The 23227-nt window shown below is 33.6% G+C and overlaps 1 protein-coding gene across 1 annotated transcript; it reads right to left on the reverse strand.

Annotated features, from left to right (window-relative positions):
- Positions 1-371: 371 nt before the first annotated feature.
- On the reverse strand, positions 372-22501 carry LOC124531692 (A-kinase anchor protein 200). Its single transcript, XM_047106190.1, has 7 exons — positions 22342-22501; positions 16199-16382; positions 15102-15302; positions 13392-13514; positions 4120-4494; positions 2531-2608; positions 372-2458 (listed from the first exon to the last, which is right to left on the reverse strand). The coding sequence occupies exons 2-7, from the start codon at positions 16367-16369 to the stop codon at positions 2426-2428; spliced, it is 981 nt and encodes a 326-aa protein (XP_046962146.1). The 5' UTR covers positions 16370-16382; positions 22342-22501; the 3' UTR covers positions 372-2425.
- Between the last annotated feature and the right edge of the window lie 726 nt (positions 22502-23227).

Consider the following 23227-nt stretch of genomic DNA (forward strand, 5'->3'; position numbering starts at 1 on the left):
TCGTCAGGAAACCTGTGTATTTTGAAATGAATATCTTCCAGATGAAAGTCCATTAACTAGAATTTTGTATATTAAAATAAAGAAAGAAATGTTTATTAGGACACAATATTATAAGTATAAAAAATTTAAACCAAAAAAAAAAGATAAACAACAAAAATAAAAACATATTAACTAACTTTAACTACTCACTAACTTAATAATTAATATAAAAAAAAAAAACAACACAGTGATACTTAACATTTAAATAAGTTCTATTCTTTCGTTTTTGGGTGCTCCTGACAAGTCTTTTAGTTCGATATGGCATTCTTATAAATCTGATGAGTAGATGTTTCAGGAAAAGAAAGGAAGTTCAGGTAAATAAAAATCGGATGTGTATTTTTAAATTTTATTGATTAGAGACATTCACACATCAAGATTAAATTTCGGTAAAATAGAACTTAAAAATATTTATATAAAAATGTTTAATGAATACAATTTTAAATTCCTATTTAATTTAGGTACAGTAATAGTAACATGAGCAGACAACATACAAATAATATTTCAGCATTATAATAAAATATACATACTTCGAATTGGCACTTCTGCATTAAATATATTATATATATATGTATAAATATCAAGTATTAGGTGAATGAAGCAGATCGATGGGATTGTTTTTTGAGAATTTGTGCTTTCCGCTAACTTACTATTAATAATTTTGAGCGAACGTAATTTCTAAAAAATACACTATAGGTTAGTTCATTTTTATGAATTCTAAAAACTAGTCACTTATTAATAATAATACGTTAACTACCAGTAAGCCTATAAAAATCATTTCGTCTTTATGATCAGTCAATTTTATCAAGGAATGTAACCGAAAAAATGTTTTTTTTTTTTTTTTTAATATAAATTAGCGGATTCGAAGATATTATACTGTTCAGTCTACGATAGGTTCAGGAATCATTTGGAAATACATTTGATATGGAATGTCTCACTCGTATTTACTGCTAATATGTTAGGAAGTATTTCCGTCCTCCATTCATGCAGATGTGTCACTTCAAATTTTATAAAAAATGTATAAAATTACAAAAATGTTTAGGAAATCATTTTGTTGGACACAATTCGACAAATGACAGTAATATAAAACCTTACGTAGGTATAGTCTAATCGTATGTATAAGTGTGAAATAATACACTACTAATAGCAGCAATACCCACTGCTTTCTCTAAATCGTTACAAATACTACACATCTAAATAGTACATATAATTGATTGTAGGTTTGTATATGCATAAAAATGTATAGATAAATCGAAAACTTGGCCACTGAATATTAAGTCCAATTTTATTTAAAAATATCCACGCCTAAATGTATAAAGTAACACAATTTCTTCACGAAATGCCTAACATCTTACCGTATCTCACTAGGCGAAGGAGCGACTTACATATACTGGAGTTGAATTTCACACGTGCGCTTTAGAAAGAGAGCTCAGATCCAAATTTACACAACTTATAATTAAAGGAGTAGAATAATAACATAGGTGCATAAAATATACTTAAAGAATTAAATGAAATCAATTTTTTATATCACTTATAACAATATACAAATGCAAATTTCAACTTTAATTCGACGATAGAATTTAAGAAAAAATAAGTTTATGAAAACGTAATTATTCGTATATACATAATAGTGTCTCATTATTAAAACCTATAATATTTTTATAATTTTTCGAGTAACGCATTTTTAATTATCAATATTAGTATTTAATATGTAATGTTTTAAGCTTTTCCTCATCGTAAAAGCTGTAACATGTTCGAAACTGTGAGGCAAGTAAACATGTATTTGTTGTATATCGATATGTACTATACAACAAATGCATACATTCACATCGTTTTACGGTATATCCAAAATCCTTCGTGGAAACTACATTGAAATGTAATAAGTATTGTTGTAACTCGTATGATTAAATACTACATAATTTTATTTTTACGTACTAGTAAATTTTTTAAGCTACTGAATGCCAATTATCATACGAATATTACAAAATGTTTAAAATTTTTCTAAGAGCAAATAGAAATCGCGAAGTACTTAAGGAGCGAGTCACACGCCAGACGACATAACTAATACCCCTGTAATAATGGCACCAACTTATCGCACCGTATACTGCCTATATAACTTTGTTATTGTATAAAATCGTAAAAGATCATTCTAGCGAATTAAAATATATATAAAACCTTAATTTAACAAAAGCAAAGCACGCTAAACTTAAACTATACTCGTTCTAGATGTAAGGTCTTATTCAAAATTGAAATTCTCATATTTGACGTAAGAAATTGTAATCGAACTTAGTTCGATATCACACCGCGATACTTAATGGAAATAAATTAAAGGCTCATTTTTAGACATACGTCTTGTGGACTGCTGTACGTGAAACTCTCTGCGTGGCTATTAGTTAGCTACCGCCACATCGGTCGTCGTCTCCTGTAACACATTACACGCAATTAATACAATTACTAAGTGTGATATTATATTCAACTCGAATCTAAATCGTACCATTTCGGTTTTCAGCTCTGGTATGGTGGGGACCTCTGGGATTAGCTCCTTCATCTTATCAGATGTTGAAAGAACTTCCTGTAATTATGATTTATTTTTGTATTACTCAAATTTATTCAATAATCATGACGTTATAATGACTCTGATGTCCATTATACTTAAAAAATATTTACAAAATAAACTAAGGTCAATTACATATAATATAATGAATTACATAAAATTCATTGAGTGCTTTTTTATTAATTATGAAAAATAAACTCTAAATATATTCTCACTGTGAGTTATAACATAAAACAATTATTTTTTATTACAATCTGATGATTAATCTAAATTAACATTAGCACAAGCTAGTTTACATGCAAGGGTTTATAAAAAAGCATATCGAGAGACAGAGGAAAGGGAAAGGAAAGCAACGAGCGCGGTGACGAGCTGCAAATCAAGACGGCAGTCTCTACATCGACACGGTCATGATCCAGATATTCTTCACTTATTGACATTTCACACATGCTGGAAAAATTGGATATTAACTAAATTACAACATTTTTCAATGGAATGTCAAACCTCCTTAAATAAGATACTAATCTTCTACTAGAGCAAGACTATCCGGCGGTATTCACCTGAAGCGTGTCCGCGGGCGGCTCGGGCGTGTCGGGCGGCGACATGTCCGACTCCGAGCGGCAGAGCTCACTGGGCGGGAGCGGGAACGACTCTGACGCGTCATTACTGGCCGCGTCGCCGCCACCCTGCGGCTCCGACAGTGACGGCGGCATGGAGTCTTCTGGCGTCACTATCGGTTTAACCGCGTCCGCGGTATCGTCGTTCACTGATTTCGAGTCACCGTTCATGATGACCTTTTCATTGTCGTTAGTTTCGACTGTTTCCAATTTCCCTAAGGATGTTTTTGATTCATTCAAAAGATTCTCCTTTTCAATATCAACATTTTCTTTAAGATTTTCTACATTTGAATCTGTTACAATATTTTCAGGAATAATTTCATTGTCCATTATGACTTCTTCAATCTTTTCTACGTTTTCCTCATTTGCGCTAGCTTTCTCATTATCTACTTGTACGTCTAATACAATATCGGTTTGGTTCTCACTAAGCGCTTTATCCGTGTCATTTTGTGTGGAGACTTCAATTTCGACGGGAGCATCATTAGTAATGTCAGTGTCAGGTATTGACGAAGTTTGAATATCTGTTTCTGCATGATCTGAGTCATGAGAAATGTCGTTTGAAATAATTTCTTCCGCTTTTTCAGACTGGACGTCTGCTAAGGGAGCATTTAAAAGTGTATCATTTGAAGAGTCTGTCATTTGTACTATCTCGACAGTGTTATCCACTACGTTCGGTACACTTTGTTGGGACTCGACTTCAACGTTGGAAGGAATAGCTTCCGTTTTTTCTGTGTTAGTGTCGGATGTCTCATTGTGAGCTGAATTTGAAATGATATCGGCATTATTAGCGAGCGAAGCATCTGTCAATTCTGGTGCCATAGTGGTCGCGGCAAAGGAAACCACCGAAGAAGGGGGAGGATTTGCGGGGAGTGGTGGAGGCGTAGGCTCTATTAAAGGCATTTTTTCAACACAAACCTCATTTATGACAGGAATTTCAGTGGCTGGAACGGGTTCAGTCTTTTCGATAGTTGGTTCCTCGGGTTTGCTATTCTCACTTTCTACTGCTACAGGTGTTTCGGTTTTAGATTCTTCTGCGATGAGACCATTGACAGAGATTTTCTCCGTTGTTACTTCAGCTTTAGGTAGCTCTGGCCTATCATTTTCTTCAGTTACTGTGGCAATCGGCTCATCAACAGTAGGAGATTCTTCTTTAGGCGTTTCAGGCGTGCTGCTGCCGTTTGTAATGGGCTCGGTTACTGGTGTTTCAGGGGTTCTTTCTTCTTTGGTCTCTGTTTCAGCTTTGTCTTCTTGGACGATATCAACTTTTTCTGTGTCAGGTGTCTCTGCAATCTGAAAATAGAATAAAAAACGTTGATTGTCAAAGATTTCAGGCAGAAATTGTCTAATGAGTAAAGACTGAATCGAGTTCAGATGAATTTAGAACTAGGAGAATATCGTCAGATATATTATAGCATAGTTTGAAGATAATGGTAATTATAACTAGCATAAAAATAATAATTACTGGATAGTAGGGTATATTTAAAAGATAAAAGTTTATAAGATCTTAAGTAATATAGTCAAATGCCCAATATAATGAGCAAGCATTTATTAAATGAAAACACATAAGTACAAATAATATTAAAATAGTTAATACCTTAACGTCTGCCATTTTAATTTTACGTAAATAGTTTATGTAAAAATACAATTACAATACTTTGCAGAGCTTACTTTATGACTGAGGACATAATCTATTTGATCAGAACATTTATATCGTTAGGTTTGGTAACCGGAGACTTACATACGTTTCACCCTTCAATGGCTATGAACTATAATATTATCTTACAGACAATAAGGGTTAACGCTTAAACTGCATTTAATTCGAATATAATAATTACTAAAGAAATATATAAAATATGTATTTATTTAAAAAAACTATAAAAAGAAAATTGAAAAGAGCGTTTGTGAATTTCTGCAGTCAAAAAAATGGTCAGTGGTTTTATCACCCGAACATATAAATATTCAAATGTTTTTATACCTTACATTATTTTATTATTGGTTTTGTTCTGATTATGTAAGTAGGTAATTTTTATTTTGAGGCTATATTACAAGGATAAATTTTATATCACGTTTGACTAAAACTATATATAAGCCAAATTAAATGAATTTGATTGCACAGTTACAATTTCTCTATATAATTTATTGATATAAAGCATACAATTTCATATTTATTTTATTACACGCGAAACCACAACGTTGCGGCTTGCACAAATGGACAGATCTTTATACAAGGTTATCTTTACTGATATACTATCCAAGACTTCAAGTTTAGCTTTTGCGCTCGTTCAGTCACGACATTTTTCCTACTATTGTTATAATAATATTATATCACTCTAAATATCAAAATTATAAAAAATATATAGAATTGGTAGATAATTAGTGATTTAATAAGATCACAATAAGTTTTTCTATAAGCATTTTCTACAAATGTCATGACTAAGAAAAACTTCTAAGGAAATTAGTCACTAACAAGTGAATCATGAATTACGTTCGTATATTGACTGTATATATACAAACGACTCCTAATTTAATGTGACTATAGTTTTAATTAGTTTACTTAGCACATAACGACTTTACTTATAAAATCTGTTTAGCAGTTCAGTTAAAAACCGATTTCCGAGTTTTCGATTGGAAATTAGAAAGATAACATAATTTAAACTCATCACCTCCTCAACAACAAACTAAGGCTCCAAAGTATTGAAAAATATACTTCGTTACATTATACAGAAACCAAAAAAAGGTATGATTGGCTATAGGGTTAGTTTGATTGTCATTAAATGCGTTATATAGAGCCTCAAGCCCAGAAAAGTAATTTGATATTTCCTAGAACATTATTAATATTTATTATGTACGCATACAAGAAACGATCCACAAGTACATTATAACGAAAGCTTCACCTCCGTGGTGAGAAAAATATCCCTAAATCATAATATTGACTCCTCCATTTTACCATACATCTAATTTGTTCAAAATCAGAAAACATTATTTTTATTAATATGCTGTTTTTCACACCGTATTCCATCACGTTAAACTTATTGTGTAGGTACATAATCTGTGCCGTTAAGCAAACGCAAGACAGACGCAAAAATTAGTTTTTTCGGTCGGATATCATCCATGTAACCCACAAACCCTTTCAGTCGACCGTTAACAGATGAAACGTGAATGTTTAAGTCTTAACTTTCTTGTATCTCATTTTTTATTTGCACGGTGGCTTTTCGGACATCATCCGCTAATAACTGTTCTATTAAGCGATCTTCAGCGGCCGTTGTCTTTCTCGGACGACCGGCCACTGTGCTTAGTTTAAAACTGCCCATTCTAAAGGTTGGTCTGTCAAATAGGCCTGGTTAGGGGCCACTATCGGCACTATAATCATTTGCAACGTAAGTTTAGTAAGTTATTAATAGTAACCACCAAAATCGGTAAAAGTCCCTTACCAGTAGTTACAACGGTTTATTCGCTTCAAACCGTTGTAATCTTCTAAATATATTTCATTATCTGTTCGATACGTTTAAGTTTTTAATAAAAAAAGGTAAAATGTAATACATTAGTTTCCGTAACTGAACGACAGTCTTTATAAGGAGCGATACTTCCACCGTTCATAGCTTATTAATATAAAAATATTCAGTTTTCTCTGTATAAGGTTACTTTTAAAGATAACATAATCGTTTACTGTGTTATCTGCATAGTAAGTCGTTTCATTTACCCCTATTTTGTATTCTCACGTCATACATTCACTGAGATCCTTAAATAACAATAGATTACGGTGGTTCGTCGTTCCTGCGTACCTGCATGTCGGTATACAAAACGGTAGCTAGCTAACTTATTAGTTACGACACTTTGTGTATGGACATCGAATGAATCACGCCGGTTTCATAACTTGCGATATTTTTAAGTTAATGTAAACGCTAGTAAATGAATCACACTTTTTTATTGTAGTAACATACCATTTTAACAAATAATAGACATGGGATTTTTTTATAGATGGCCCATTTTCAGAAAAAAAGGGAGAGAAAGGCATACTGTATAAATGATTAATAAAAATTAGGTACTAAAAGTTTATTTCAATGAGTTCAATAAATGTATAATTGCTGACATTATATCGTTTCAATTAACTCAACGAAGATTATGCGGGTGTCGCGGGAACCTTCGCTGCGGCTCAATTAAATAAATATATCCACACATTCCCAAACTAGGATTTCCTGTACAGTTGTCAACGCGCCAATCGGAACGGAAAAGTTTTTAGTGCAATCGCACTTAAATGATATTTCCGGGACCAAATACATGTTTATACAAATACCATTTAGTGTAACAATTTGTTAGATAATTAATATAACACTTAACTAATTTACTACTCAAAGAAAAAGCCGTTACCAGTTAGATAATGTTAATAATTGTTAAAATAGTAATAAATATTAAAAGCTAATTGAAGTGTTATTTATTTTGACGGTTGTTTAACTATCTATAATAAATTAATTACTTTTAACCGGGCAAACTGTACAATAAAGGTCGAAACGATAAACGAAATCAGTGTCCGAGACGAACACAATATGTACGGCAAACATCCGAACGGCACGCACAGGAAGCTAGCTACCTGGCATTGTTGAACAGATTCATGTACATAAATTGTTCTTTTTTTCTATATCACTGGTCGCTCAAAGCGCTTCGGTCATTATCACGACATTGTTTTAAAATTATAACGGCAGTTAGTAATATTTACAAACATTATAATTTGTAATAATCATTATATCTTGAATTAAAAATAAAAGGTTATCTCGCATGGTCTACAGAACAATCATACTAAATACGATACGTAGTACGATGTTCACATTGATATAACACAATTAACTTTATCGATATAGTCTGAGAAAATCGTCGTTCCAAGCACTTACATGACGATTCAATGACAAAATGTCATTACACTTAATCTTTCTGAAGCATTATGTTAGTGGTTAGTTAGATAATTATGTATTTAAAAAGAAAAATCTCTTTATCTATCGTAACCCAATGATATAATATTTCAAACTAAGTTCCTAGTTTAAGAAATACTAAAGATGTAAGTAGCAATCACTCATTGCTGGATAGTTGGAAACGAATAGTGAAAGTTTGTTGCACAAATCGAAGAACGACGATCGATTATATTATTATTCCGTAACATATGATATTTTTGACATCAGTATGTCCTCTCCGATATTCTTAAGTTTCAAGAACGACCAGTCACTTTCATATTGAACTAAAACAACAATGAGGTTCCGATAACGCAATTTATGTCTTTTATTTTAACGAAATATGCAAATTATTCAGTTTTACCTTCAATTTAGTTTCAGATAACAGTCTTTCTAAGTATCGAAATTTTTAGTGACACAAATAAATATTTAACATTTAAAAACGGCTCATAAGTACTCTACATAATTGACATGCATTGTGAACCGTGAATGTAGCGAGTCACAATGAGAAAATGTTTGCTAATTTCAATATTCAATGTTCCAAATGAGCGGTAACTTTTCCGATAACGGTAAACCGTTAGTGAATCAGCAATATTATAATAGAACGGCATATAGATAGCATCAAGTATAGAGAAAAAATATTCTATAATGTTAAGAAATTAGGAGTAATGGCGCACTCCAAATCTCGAAGGTCGAAGTTAATCCGAAACTTAAATTTAAAAAGCATCAACAGTGTAATGGTTTTAGCGAAGTAAAAAGTCGCAAGATCGTTCACCTTGGGCCATTGTCGGTCCCACTATTAACACAAGCTTTGAGCATAAATGGTGGTAAATAGGTATATTCGTATTTTTTTTAATTAAACTGGGGCATTACTGTTGTTTAAATCAAATCAAAATACTGTTTATTGTACCAGTAAATGAATCACATAGTCACGGTTAAGAAAGATGTACAAGAAGCGACCTTATCGCTAACACAGCGATCTCTTCCAGGCAACCTTAAGGTAGAGGAAAACAGATATAGAAAGGTATTTATTATTATTTTTTATGGTATAGGTTAGCGGGCGACCTTATGGGCCACCTGATGGTAAGTGGTCACCATTAGCCATAGACAATGACGCAGTAAGAAATATTAACTATTTCTTAAATCTTCAATGAGCCACTAACCTTGTACCAGTAAGTACACTGGCTCAGTCACCCTTAAAACCGGAACACAACAATACTGAGTTCTGTTGTTTAGCGGTAGATGAGTGGGTGGTACCAACCTACCCAGACGGGCTTGCACAAAGCCCTACCATTATTAAATACAAACGGTCTCTATTTTGATAACAAATAAAATTAAGTTACTACATTTTTGAAAAATCTGGGTCTGGCTTCTGTTGGGGATCTAGCTTATCCGTTAATCCATTTTGAAAAAAATTCAATAAACATGGGCAACGGTCAAACTGTGGTAAATTATGATAAGTAGTCAAATCAAGCAATTTTGGAAGCTATATAAATTCCGTTGTTTCGATTATGCCTTCCTTGTATAATTTTACCCGACGTTTTTGCTTGCACCTGTCGTTGCCGACCGTCCAGTTAAACACGAAAATCATCAAATAACGTCTGTTTTCGCATCTGTGCTTTAGTTTGGCAACTTTTACTAAGCAGCGAGGCCATGATACAATAATGCAAGTAAGAAAATACACTAAAATCTTGCAAAAAAATTCGAATGATGTATTAACAGATGAAACATGGATGTTGAACTTTCTATATACACTCATTATTCACGAAGACGCGAAGCAGTACCCAACATTAATAATAAACAAGATGCTAAATATAATCGGGCCCGTGTAAGGGGTGCTCCTTTGAACACATTTCGGCATTCCCTGTAATTTTCGATGGTAATCATCCACGTATGTAGATACATGTATAAGTGTGTGCTTACTCCGAACCTAACAAGAAACCTTAGAAATGATATTAACGACATAAGTGGTCATATTGCAGACGGCATCGTGTGACCGGCGGACGGGTATAATTTGCATAGGCAATAAATAACGGTGGAGATAGCAGTAGCATCTCGGCCGGCTCGGGCGCACTATCATGTAACTCATAGTTGTCCGAGTTCGCTATCAGAGGTTGTCGCCCCGTCTTGGCACCGATTACACCAATCGCTCTGAATGCGTATCCAGTTACCTTCACTTCGTAAAGACTAGACCTTTATAAATAATAAATACTTGCGATTGGACCCGACTTTGCTTAGATTCATTCAGCTAAATAAATGTTAAGCTATACAAACTTTCGTTACATAAGTTCATTTAAGTCGAGATTCAATTTAAGAAAAAAAAAAACGATTAAAATCAGATCAGTATAACTAGTTTTTGTGGAACCGGATATTCATTACGGGCAAAATGTACAACATAGTTATTGATAATGATGTTACCGAATGTATTTATATGAAATGTCGGAAAGAAAGAATCTTATTTTTAGAGTATCCCGTCTGACTCAATAAATGTATATTAAGTTAATTGGATGTTTATGCATAATTAACAGATAAAAGTACTTAAAATATCACTTCGTATGCTATTAAGCCTTTTATATTTACTTGGTAATGAGACGGTATATCGGAATTATCAATTTAGAACAATAAACAATACGACAGAGCTCGTCATTCTCACAAGAACATAAAACACGTATTAAAAGGAAATGAAATCGTTCCTTGTTATTCCAAAGCTCTATTCAGCGACAGTATTATCAAAATACGATAGATGTACTGTCGGCCATTTGGTAAACATGCAACATGAACTCTTCGAGTTACTTTGCCGGTAGCGAGTTTTGATACAAGTATTCGTTACAAATACAAGCATACCATTGTCTACACGATACTATACGCACTCGCTCGATATAAACTGGTTCCATTTATAGATATCGGGCTCATGTTTTTTTTGATCGCTGACATTAGGTATTTAATGCCATTAAGAATGCCTAATGAACGTCTGTGGTGGTGGTTTATTTTAAATATATTAAGCGAAATGTAACAGATGTAACACTTCTGTGTAACGGCTTTTTTCGAATAATATTTGTTAAGTTATCATTTAAGAATATAAACACGTTCAGTGCTAATGAAAACTGAAAACACGAAAAGTAATAAAAAAGTCATAATGTTAACCAATCTAAGAGGCGGCCTTCGGTTCAAGCGCCCACTGCAGGCCTCGGAAAACCTGCCACGGACTACTAATTTTATTTTGCACAAACAAGTTTGAATGCTAAGCAAGGAACCGATTTACTCCGGACAACCATGTTATATCCTATAAACTAATATTATATTTCATTGCAATATAATACGACCAAATAAGACGGGAGAAAACAGTCAAATCAACACTTTATTTTGTCTAAATATACTCTAACTGTAAAGATTACTTATTGATGAAAGTATCAAAATCTCGTGGTGGGAGATCAGAGTTAATGACCCTACAACAAACACGTGGTGCGCTTGATTGGTCTCCAGTAGATTGAGGCTAAAGCGCTGAGCATTTATTATATTTATCCTTTGTGAGATTTAAATAATAAAACATATAGTCAATTCTTATAACCTAATTAGGTTTGAACTTTTGCAGAGTGCTGAAAGCGCTTTGTACAAGCTCGTCTGGGTAGGCTCCACCCACTCATAAGTTGTTCTATCGCCATTCAGTGTATATGCAGTATGTACCTTGTATAATGTTTAACGGGTTGAAGGTTGAGTGAGCCAGTGTAATTAGACACAAGGCTCCCATGATTGCCGACACACTGATGGTGTACGTATTAATGGTTACCTTTTTGTAATATTATTATTATACATCCAAATTAATTAAAAAAAGTATGATGTATAGATTAGATCCTTCTAGAATTTGACTCGTTAATTTGATTAATAAATTTTAACAATGAATTAGTCAGCCGAGTTCTCTGAATTCCAATAAAGAACGCAAAGCATAATAAGTTGTTTGCTATGGTATATGGTATGGGTAGTCGTTCGTCATCAATGAATTAGTGTCTACAATGGCGTGATACGTCGATAGCCGGTAGACAATGTCGGCTCACGTTTGGTGAGCGCGGATATAGCACCACTTTGAATTATAATGTGCATTGTTCTTCGCGTCGCTCCGGTTTGGGTGCAATGCACTAGCTACGTCGCAATAGATACTTGTCATAGAAATCGCCGGCTCCTAGCCGGTCACACCGCAAGGTTAAACCGAAACGACAAATATTAACGCGATCACAATTAAATCGTATTGCGAAATATTTAATAATCAAACGAACGTTAAAGAATCTACCAGCGTTCTCCTCGGGAATCGTTACTGTTTGTAAATAAATATCCGCAAAGTGCGTTGAATAGTTGCAATGAATATGTGATTTCACAACTCGCATCGTCTCGGAGTTTCTCCGACTAGGTCGATGACTCGAATAATTATCCAAACAATTTTAAGGTTCAATTACGACCACATGCTAACAATTAAAATATACAACAACACATCGGAGTACAAACAGAGTTCGCACGTCGAAAGTAGGCCAAGTGAGTACAATAATGGATGGTCGGCGGCCGAGGGGCGAGCGCTCAGCGCCTTCGACGCATTGTGCGCGTTGACGGAATACGAATAAGATGTAGTACGAAGTAGAAAGTTATTGATTATACTACAATCATTGATAGTCACTGATCAATACCGCTCGTTAAAAACGAGCCTTTCTCGATGTACTCAGGGTTACTGGCCATTTGTTCCAGACGTCACATCACAAGGAAGAATAAATTTAATCTTCAGTATTAAGTACGATTTCGTCTTCCCGAGACGTTTGTTAGCTGTTAATTAGTTTAGTCTCGTGACAAGCGATACTTCAGTAAATCCAAATAAACGACTTTTGTATCAAATTAACCAAATGTCATTCGTCGATAATTAGAACAATCTATCATATTCATAATGGCTTCGCGAAGAAATGGCGTCCTTTATACAGACGGATATTCGGAACATCACAAGTAAAATTTAAAATGGATATAAATAAGTACTAAGTGGTATAAAGATTGCTTTATCTTTACTACTTCTTTGATTATGATGTCAAAACCTGTTGGTGAAATGCAACAATCCATAATCGTTTAAACTGAGAAATAATTACGAAAGTCTTATCCTATTTCTCTAGTAATTGTTAACTCTCCTCTACATAAAATGCCATAACGCTATCCAAGTTTTCCCTTTTAATATAGCGTGATTGTTTTAATGGCGACTTAATATAATACGTGACTCACCTCCTCGGGTACTTTTTCGGGTTCGCCATTCGTTTTGGGCTCTTCCTCTTTCTGTTTCTTCTCCTGTTTCGGTTTGTCCTTTCGGCTGAAACTAATCGATCTCAACGACCATTTCTTCTTGACCTGTTAATATCATACATAACGTTACAATTTACAGTCTATTATTAAGCTGGACCAAGATACTAAGGGAAACATTCGAGCAAAAATATATACAATCGAATAGAATCTTTAATATCGAATATAATCTTCCTTGTACAAATACGTAAAAGTTCGATACTTTTGGTCGAAATTTGAATCCACGACCATCGGTCAAGATACAAGAGTTCTAGCCTCTGGTCATTCTAACATATCCAGTTACGGTGAACCTAATTTCAGTATCGCGTGCTGTAAGTAATTAACGATTTTAATAATTCCGTTTTAAATAAGCGATTGCTACAAGTAATCTACGAGTAATCTAATATTGAAACGATTGTAATAGGAAACACGAGCTTAGAGCCGCACACAAATAAATCAACGAATAACGGCTGAGCCCGACCGAAAGGCCAAATGCCAAACAAAAATAATTAAAAGTTAAAATGGTTCGAATTGTTAAAAGAGTTTTTAATTAATATCAATAGGTTGTGTTCTCGTGGTGTGGATACAAAACTTTTTTATTCATATCTATATTAAATTGCAAACATATTGTACACAATAATGTAGTAAACATATATGTTATTAACGCGCAAATAGAGAAGACTAGAAAACGTCCTAATTGAGACGTTTGTCTGTAGTCGTTTTACGTAGTAATACGTTATAATACATCATAATTACGTAGTAATACATTTTGCGTAATTAAAACATCTACATAGTTATCCCTTTTACTTATTGTTTTTATCAAGCTATCCTTTTTATTTGAAACTAAATGTAAAAATAAACTAAAATAAACGGTCCCCGTCGCGACACACTTTTATCTGTTGTTTAGTATGGATATAAAATATCTGTTTATTAGAATCTCATTGATTGTACATTTATAAAAATATTTACAGGGATTTTTTTTCAATCACGTGGAAACTACTTTACGTATCGGTATGAGATTATGAGCAATCGACGCGGAATTGCTCGTTGATGGTTATATATGGCTGTTAATGGCTATAAATTTTTTCGAGTCCATTGATCCTTTCCGCTTTTTCATTCAATGCCTAGCGAAGCGAAGAAGAATTAACAGCTTAGTATAGAAAACACCTAGTAAGTACCTATACACTAATAGCAATTAATACACCTTATTTATTCAGAATTTCAGCTGTAATATTTCATTGACATACATAATTGTTTACGTATATTATGTATTTTATTTTAAGCAGTTATCACTAATACAACACACTATCACTTACTTCTACCATTCTAAAGCAAGCAAGATTTACACGTGAAACCAAGCGGTAGCTTGTAAAGGCAACATGGTTCGAGATAGATATGATCTTTAAAAGTCTACAATACAACTCGTATAGAACTCATATAGTAAAATCAGTATTGTCTACAAAACAATAACGTAACGAGTTTCATTGCCTTGAGAGGTAAACCTTTTTACAGAATACCTTTAAAGCTGTCGATGTACGTAAAACATGGAATCAACAAGCTCTGGTTAATTTTATGATGTTTGACCTTATATGTTTACATACGAGTATTTTTAGCTTTATTTCAAACAGGCTCGTCCATACAGAACATGACGTTTACCTTTTCCTTCTTGGGTTTCTTGCCGTCATCTGGCGATGGAGTGGATTCTCCGTTCTCCTCCTTCAGCTCAGCGTCTCCATTTGTTACCGGCGACGATTCCTTCTCTTTTTCTTTCTCTTCCTCCTGTTCTTTGCCCTCCTTTTCAGTAGTCGCGTCCTTTTCGTTTTCCGGCGTTCCGCTATCGAGTTGCTTCTCTTTGTCCTATAATACAATATAAAATGTAGATAACCATTTTAATTATATCCATCGACCGGACGTAGTGACGAGTTCGGTATGTCTTACTTGACATTCCGTTATTGCGATCTCAAAATGGTAAACGGCGCATTCCATTGCCGATATAACAAACCCTTGTCTATAATGCAACAATGCACTGACAAATAATACCAGTAACAAAATTCGTTCGTGATTATTAGGGTCTGATGGAACGAGCTTCAATTCGTGCGACTTTACATGCGGGTCAGTGTATTGTCGAACAATAAATGTCCAATTGTAATATTTAGGTGGCCCCCATGGTTTAATTGTTATAGTTAATGGCTTCTGTTGTGTACACAGCTCATTGTTGATGAGCGACAATTTAAATGCACTGAGACGCACTCAATTTACGAGTTGTACTCGATTTGGGTGAGTCTTTTTAGTCTAAATAACATGCTAGTTACATTGTCATATCGTATTATAATTTATACATAATGATTATTTATATAGGTTTAGTTTCGATGACTCATTTTTTATGTTAATAATGATATTCAACAAAGCGAGCAATAATATTGGCCAGGCATGAACGTATCAATATAAATAAATAAATAAATATGAGACAACATCACATACATTACTCTGAACCCAATGTAAGTAGCTGAAGCACTTGTGTTATGGAAATCAGAAGTAACGACGGTACCACAAACACCCAGACCCAAGACAACATAGAAAACTAATGGTAATCTACATCGACTCGGCCGGGAATCGAACCCGTGACCTCAGAGTGGCGTACCCATGAAAACCGATGTACACACCACTCGACCACGGAGGTCGTCAAAAATATGTATTCGATTTTGGAAGCAGGTCGCGAGGCCGCGGCTCTCTCCGCTGCAAGGCGAACTAACCGAAGGCTCGTGTATGTGTGCGTCGCCGTTGAGCTGCGGCTTCAGCGCATCCGCGTCGGCGAGCTGCTCGACGCGCCCCTCGCCGCCCGCGCCCGCCGCCGCCACCTCGCCGGCTCCTTCCGCCTCCTTACCACTAATGTCCACCGAGCGCTTGCTCTGCTTAGCACCCATACTAGCTGATAGCCTGGTAAAGTAAAAGTAAAAAAAAAAGTAAAGTAACAGCCTGTAAATTTCCCACTGCTGGGATAAGGCCTCCTCTGCCATTAAGGAGAGGGGTTTGGAACATATTCCACGCTGTTCCAATGCGGGTTGGTGGAATGCACATGTGGCAGAATTTCGATGAAATTAGACACATGCAGGTTTCCTCACGATGTTTTCCTTCTCCGCCGAGCACGAGATGAATTATAAACAGAAATTAAGCACATATATATATATATATATATAGTGGTGCTTGCCTGGGTTTGAACCCGCAATCATCGGTTAAGATGCACGTGTTCTAACCACTGGGCCATCTCAGCTCTGGTATAAAACACAAATACCTGCTTTACCAATCTTCACCAACAATTAAACTACCCTCATCAGTTAATAATTTGATGGATGGTTATTATTTCCAGCGATATGATTTGAAAGGCAATATGTAACGTGTACAACGTTTTTATTAAATCCAACACGACTAATATCACTGACTAACCGCATGACTTATATTTCAAATGTAACGTACACCGCATTCTAATAAATATGAATAATACGGGGTTATCCATATAGACGGCTATTGTAGTTCTATAACACCAAAAGGTCAATAATAAAAGTATAAAATAATACTTCTTATGCAACAGACAGTAAATGTATGTTTCGGAGCTTTTAACGACTTGTTTCGTAATAAAATGTTCAAAGTAGGTACAATTTTTTTGTAAGATCACGTAAAATGGATTATAAAGTAACGGCCTTCTCATGACCGATGTACAGCGGGTGTTCGGTTAAACACAAATTGCCTTCTTTTAGTAAATGTTGAAGACATTTTTTATAAAGCGACTACATTATTACTACTAACATAACAATCCGTAACAATAGGCCAACATCACACACAGCGAAAATTTGCAGCTACCTTTAGCGCAGCCCCGTCAGGTTGAGGTCATGTTAGGTCACCCACTTGTCAATTATTCCAAATCGTCAAACATAACTGTGTATCATGTTCTAGTGTGTAGCCGTGTTCCGGTTTTAAGGGTGAATGAAACTTTGTAATTACTGGCAGATAGGGAAAATAAATTTATGATTTAAGTTAAGATTTGAACTTTGCAACACTCCATAGAGTTAAAAAAAACTATGTGAAATTTTTAATAAGCGTACTCAAGAGGAACAATTTTTATAAGAAAAAAAATTGATCGAAATCCTAATTTTCTACGTTAGTATAAAAACAGATGTTAACTATATCCTCGTCAGATGAAAATAGATGCAGCAGAAGAAGATCTAATATAGCCGATTATAGAATCGTCAATAGGTCAGGGTGCTGGGAACAAAACTCAAAATAAATGTTAACGACCGAAATAGTATCAAGATGCAACTCGCTCGCTTTAATGTCCCTTAGCAATCGAGCGCTAGATGCGCCTACAGCAAATTATTTTTGTATGTATAGTCACGCCATGTTTCAAATTAAAAAAAAAAAAAACAATTCTAATATTAGTATAGATTTTATTAATTTGTTTGACAAATAATTAAGTTTTGGGTAGATTGTTACGTAATAGAAATATAATTAATTGATTGGGTTCTTAACTACTTATCACTCCACCAAATAAGTCAAGAAAGAGGGTTACAGTTTTATAATTATATATAGAAAGGCTGTATGTATGTTAGAGCATTCATCAGTAGTATCTGTCTCCGTGTAGCTTAAGCGATAAATACGTTTTCTGACAAATGAGGTGTCGTTAGCTTCGTCTCAAGAGTCCCTGCGTGTCTTATTTGTCTATAGTGAAATCGAAAATGGCCGATATGACTTGTACAGTAGGGCAAGCAACAATTAAACGACAAATATATCAAATTTAAACGAATTTACACAATTATGCTTTTTCGTGGTCAGGTTTTATATTATATTATTTAAGCTTTAAAAGAAACAAGCATGGGGATCCCCGTACTTTTTTCTCATTCTCAAACCAAATTAAATATTTAGAAAAGAGTTGCGAACTTTTTGACAATTTATAAATCGTACTTATTGCGACGATATTTTGGGTATTCAATACAGTCCGTTACATTCGATTAATTTCGATTTCTTGTTTAGAAAAAAACAATGGCACCCACACTAATTTTATATTACCTAAACAAATTAAACATTTAGGAATGAGTAATGAACTTGACACTTAAATTTTCTTATTGTTACAATATTCTGAGAATCCAATGATAATTGATATTTTTTTCAGTGAAATATATGCGCTTCTATTCAAAGATAGATAAAAAAAGGGAACTCAATTTGCCTATATCATGAAAATTTAGTAAAGAGAATGTAAGAAAGTATGTCGTATTGTTTGTCAAAAATATATCACCGCTTCAGATAAAATAAACTGAGAACAAGCAACAGAAGCTCAGTCAAATTATTTACTATATGTGTTTTTTGATATAATTAGAAAGCCTCAAAAAGCACCCATAAATACTTAATTAATTATCGTTATCTTTATGTGATTGCTCAATCTCATGATGTCCTATTGCGTCGGGAAAAAAGCTTCTGTCACAGACATTTTCATTCATTCGTTTCAGCCTCATTTTGAAAAATACATTCTTTTATCCCTCTTCAACCCTTTGTTTTTTAGCTTTTTAAGTCACGTCTCGATGATTATAACCGCAAATAAAATAAAATGGCGTAATAACAGCCAAAAAACGAACAACCGAGGGTATTGTTTTACACGGTCATTCATTTAGGTAAGTAAGACATGAAAACGTATGTAGAAAGCGACCTTTTAAGCACTTTTACGGTAAATTTAAAGATTATATTTATGTAAAGATTCTTTACGACTCAAAGATAAGAGATCATACTGATTGTCTTTAAACGTAATGTATAAAAAAAAAACACTTTTTTACAGTGAAAATAAAAAAGTTATGTCACTCTATAATAGACAAAAGTATAATTCATAAATGAATTAAATACATTTGTTAAATGATTACTTTATACACAAAAGGACGAAACTAAGTTTTATGATCCATAATGCAAGTTACAATTAAAGCATTACACATATTGCTACGTATAATTTTATGTTCCCTTTCGCACAAAATGAAATAATTACCATCGTTTTTTGTTTCAGATATTTCATTACGCATTTGATTGCTTAAACAAAATTTTTGCTGTCTGTAATATTTGCCAGACGTTCAATAAAAATAAACAGAAACGACAAAGAAACATATTTTCGCAATCCAATACATTATTTGTATATATACCTAATATAGCGCCTACTAGCGTTATGTAACATATTGTTTACATTACAGTAAATATAGATCACACGTAGGTAAACAAAGCGCGGCTTGAAGTGTTGTTTCTCAATAAAAAATATCAAATAGTAGTATAGCGTTTGTTTAACGTGACCGACAGCAAAGGCACTGCTTCATATCAACTAACTTCACGCTACTGGGTGAACGACCTCAGTCCTTCCCTCTCTAGTGTAACTTTTTGTCGTCATCCCGAACCTATCGTCGATTTAACAATAGGAGGCACTTAGGCTAGTTATTTTTTTTTTATTTAACTTAACCAGTGCTGGACTACGACCTTGACTCCAACTTATTCAAGGTCAACAGCTCAACTACTCGACCGTGATTATATTTAAGAGCGATATAAACATGCGCCCCAAGACAATCTTTAAGGCTGGGTCCTTAGATGGATAATAAGATCTTGTCTTGCTTCATAAACTCATTTTATATAACAAGAATAATAATAATAATATTCTGCATATGAGTTTTGCAATATTCATTAATATGGCGAGGATCTATGTAAATATTGACACGATTAATATTTAATATGTCATAAGCCATCTTATAAAATTTCAGTTTATAAAATGATTTGTAATTAGTTTATATATAAAATTACAAATTTCAAACTCGCCATCAAAATTGGTACTTATCCTGGACAGTAATGAAAGAGTCACAATTGTTTAAAAATACCTCCCTTACTTTATAAACTTTGTATATCGCATGTTCAGTAAACACCGATTTCTCTCTTTCTCTCATCATTAATTTAACATTCGAAAGAAGAAGACAGCATTGCTTTACTAATCGCCCCCTTACAAAATTTATGGGTGAAGCTTATTGATAAAAGTGACGGATCGAACGTGTATATTATACATACCGTTGGTTTATAAAATACGTAAATTGGCATAAATAAAGTATAATATATTCATTTAATAAAAAATCCAAACAATTCTTTTGAAGTACATATGCCGAAAAATAGGTCAATATTTTGATATTGCAATACATATGCTTTTTAACTAAACATATTCATTTGCAAACAGTAATCTGCCTTAAGTAAAGACTTTAATCGAGATATTTTAACGTGGTTGCCCGCGATTGCAGAAGAACCTTTCGTTCCGAAACCATGTCGTATTAATCTCTCAAAAAGACCACAACAAATGTTGATTATACAAAAAATGACTAAATGTTTTGACCTCTTTTCAACAGTCTTTGTTTTTCGCCATTATAAAGCATGACGCATCAATGCGTGAAAATGTAAATTTGCAAAATGCAATACATATAATTATGTGCATAGCGCGCTAAATTCTATTGATTATTCAGTTCCGTAAAATTTTGATTTTGATTTATTGATCGTAGTAATCATATAGAGAATATTTCACGCAAATTATTTTACAACAATAAAAACGTTTTCATAAGACTGCAACTCCTTACAAAAATCTTTCGGTCTCTCCCTATTCACATTATTACTAATTTTAGAAATTCCAAAGGTTAGGAGGATAAGATAATGTTTTGTTTGGGGGTTTTAGAACAATCACTTAGTTTTCGTAAAAAATTACAATTCACCCTTTGTGCATCAGTCTTTGTAATAGCTCCAAAATTAGTCTGGCAATTCTAGATAATGGTAAAATAATCTTAATTAGAATAACGAAAAATGTATATTGATATGATTTTATTTATATGCTACTACTATACTACACCAATTAAAAAAAAAACTATTTCATTAGAAATTATATGTACAAAAGTATTAGTGGTAGCTTTTAGTTAACTATATATACGGTTTGGGAAATAATTATAAAAAAAACTTTTACGGTTAATAACAAAGACAGAATACAAGATTAAATTTGAAAACGAAATGTTTAGTGTAACAGTGTATCATTTATAGTAGAATGAGTGGAATGGGTGTGTCTATGTCATATGTGGTCCACATGTGTTCGGCGATTTTATAATAATAATAACCTGTTATCTTTGTAAGAGCCGAAAACCCTTCAATTTTTAAAAGGAAGTATTTGTTGTAACATTTTTCTCTTTGTGCAATAAACAAATAACAAATGTGTCATATTCCCCATCGCTACAAACATACACACGGTTTAAAAAATTCATTAAATAAAGTCAAAATTTCGTACAAACAATTTAAACAACCATTCCGTTACATTAAAACGTGTTTCTTAATTTTAGTGCCACGGATAAATTAAATACCTTATTTATGAAGGAATAGCAACAAAAACCTTTGTTTAGAGATTGTCGGTTCACTTACATTGATGATTCATCGTTGGATTCGATTAGTGAATGCACGAAGAATGGGTTACCCGGAAAAATGCATTTGGTGTGAAATGAAGGAATATTGATCGTCATAAAATTGTCTAAGTATCTTAATAAATTGATTACTTCTACATGTATCGATTGAATTTTCGTATATCATTAAGCAATTTAAAATGTAAAGTAGTGAAGCGTGTTTTATAGCATAATTAACAATTTTTATTAAAAAAATAATATAATTTCTGATATAAAATTATTTTAACTTAAATTTTAATTTCGTTTTAACCACTAAAGACTGCGTGTTATTTAATAAAATGGCTAAAACATATTATTTTAAATCAACGTTCGACCATATCAAACCGCCGGCATCATTCATAAAACATTATTTTAACTATAAAAATTTTAAAACTTATGACAAAAACTTAACCTTATTTTATTCTTACCTTTAGACTTTTTAATCCAAACTATGAAGACAAAGAATTTACACTTAAATTATCAAATTTATTCACTTCCAGCACTCACAGGCATTCACAATATGGCGACAGGACGAAATCTCCACCCACTGAGAACAAATTCAAAATTGAAAGTCTTCTATTGGTCGGTAGAATTAAGACGCTTCAGTATAGCCAACATAAATTTTACATACTGACAACATTGTAAAAATAAGTAATGCGTTCAAAATATGAATATCATCTTGTTATCTCATTATTTTCTTAATTCATAATAATAATATTAATTAAACATTCACGAGATTAAAATGTATCCAGTGTAGAGCGGCTCGAGTTATTGACGATCAAGCCCTTTCCGATCTCCTTGACCATTTGTTTTTGCGTAGAGACATTGGGTCACTCTGCATCTTCTACCGAATTTTTCAGGGGGAATGTTCCGAGGAATTGTTCGGATTAATCCCGGCTGCTGAATTTCACCTTCGGACATCTCGCCAAAATTTTAAGTTTCACTCGCACCACCTTTATGTCCGAAAATCCACAACAGCGCGATTTCTTAGACATTTTCTGCCTCGCACAACCACTTTGTGGAACCAGCTTTCGCCAGCGGCTTTTTCGAACCGATACGACATGGAAACCTAAAGAAAAGATCGTACTCCTTCCTTAAAGGCCGACAACGAACCTTCAAGCCCCCTGGTGTTGCAGATGTCCATGGGCGGTGGTAGTCGTTTGCCACCTATGTCATAAAAAAAAGTTAAAATAATTCACAAATAACAGATGAAAGTTGAAGGCTGCATGTGTTTGGTGGCCTAATTTATAATAAGACTAATGAGCTTTTTATGAGAGTGATTAATAATTAATTTATAACTTTTCACTACAAACG

This window comes from Vanessa cardui, chromosome 8 (assembly GCF_905220365.1).
Source record: "Vanessa cardui chromosome 8, ilVanCard2.1, whole genome shotgun sequence".
Classification (NCBI taxonomy): Eukaryota; Metazoa; Arthropoda; class Insecta; order Lepidoptera; family Nymphalidae; genus Vanessa; species Vanessa cardui.

Bases quoted from the DNA above. Each gene is read 5' to 3' on its own strand.
- LOC124531692 (XM_047106190.1), bottom strand. From the start codon at position 16,369: ATGGGTGCTAAGCAGAGCAAGCGCTCGGTGGACATTAGTGGTAAGGAG. The intron at 4,495-13,391 runs GTGAGTCACGTA...TTCTATTTTCAG, and splicing joins CCGAAAAAGTACCCGAGGAG to ATTGCAGAGACACCTGACAC. The intron at 2,609-4,119 runs GTTTGTGTTGAA...TCATAATTACAG, and splicing joins AAATTCCTGTCATAAATGAG to GAAGTTCTTTCAACATCTGA.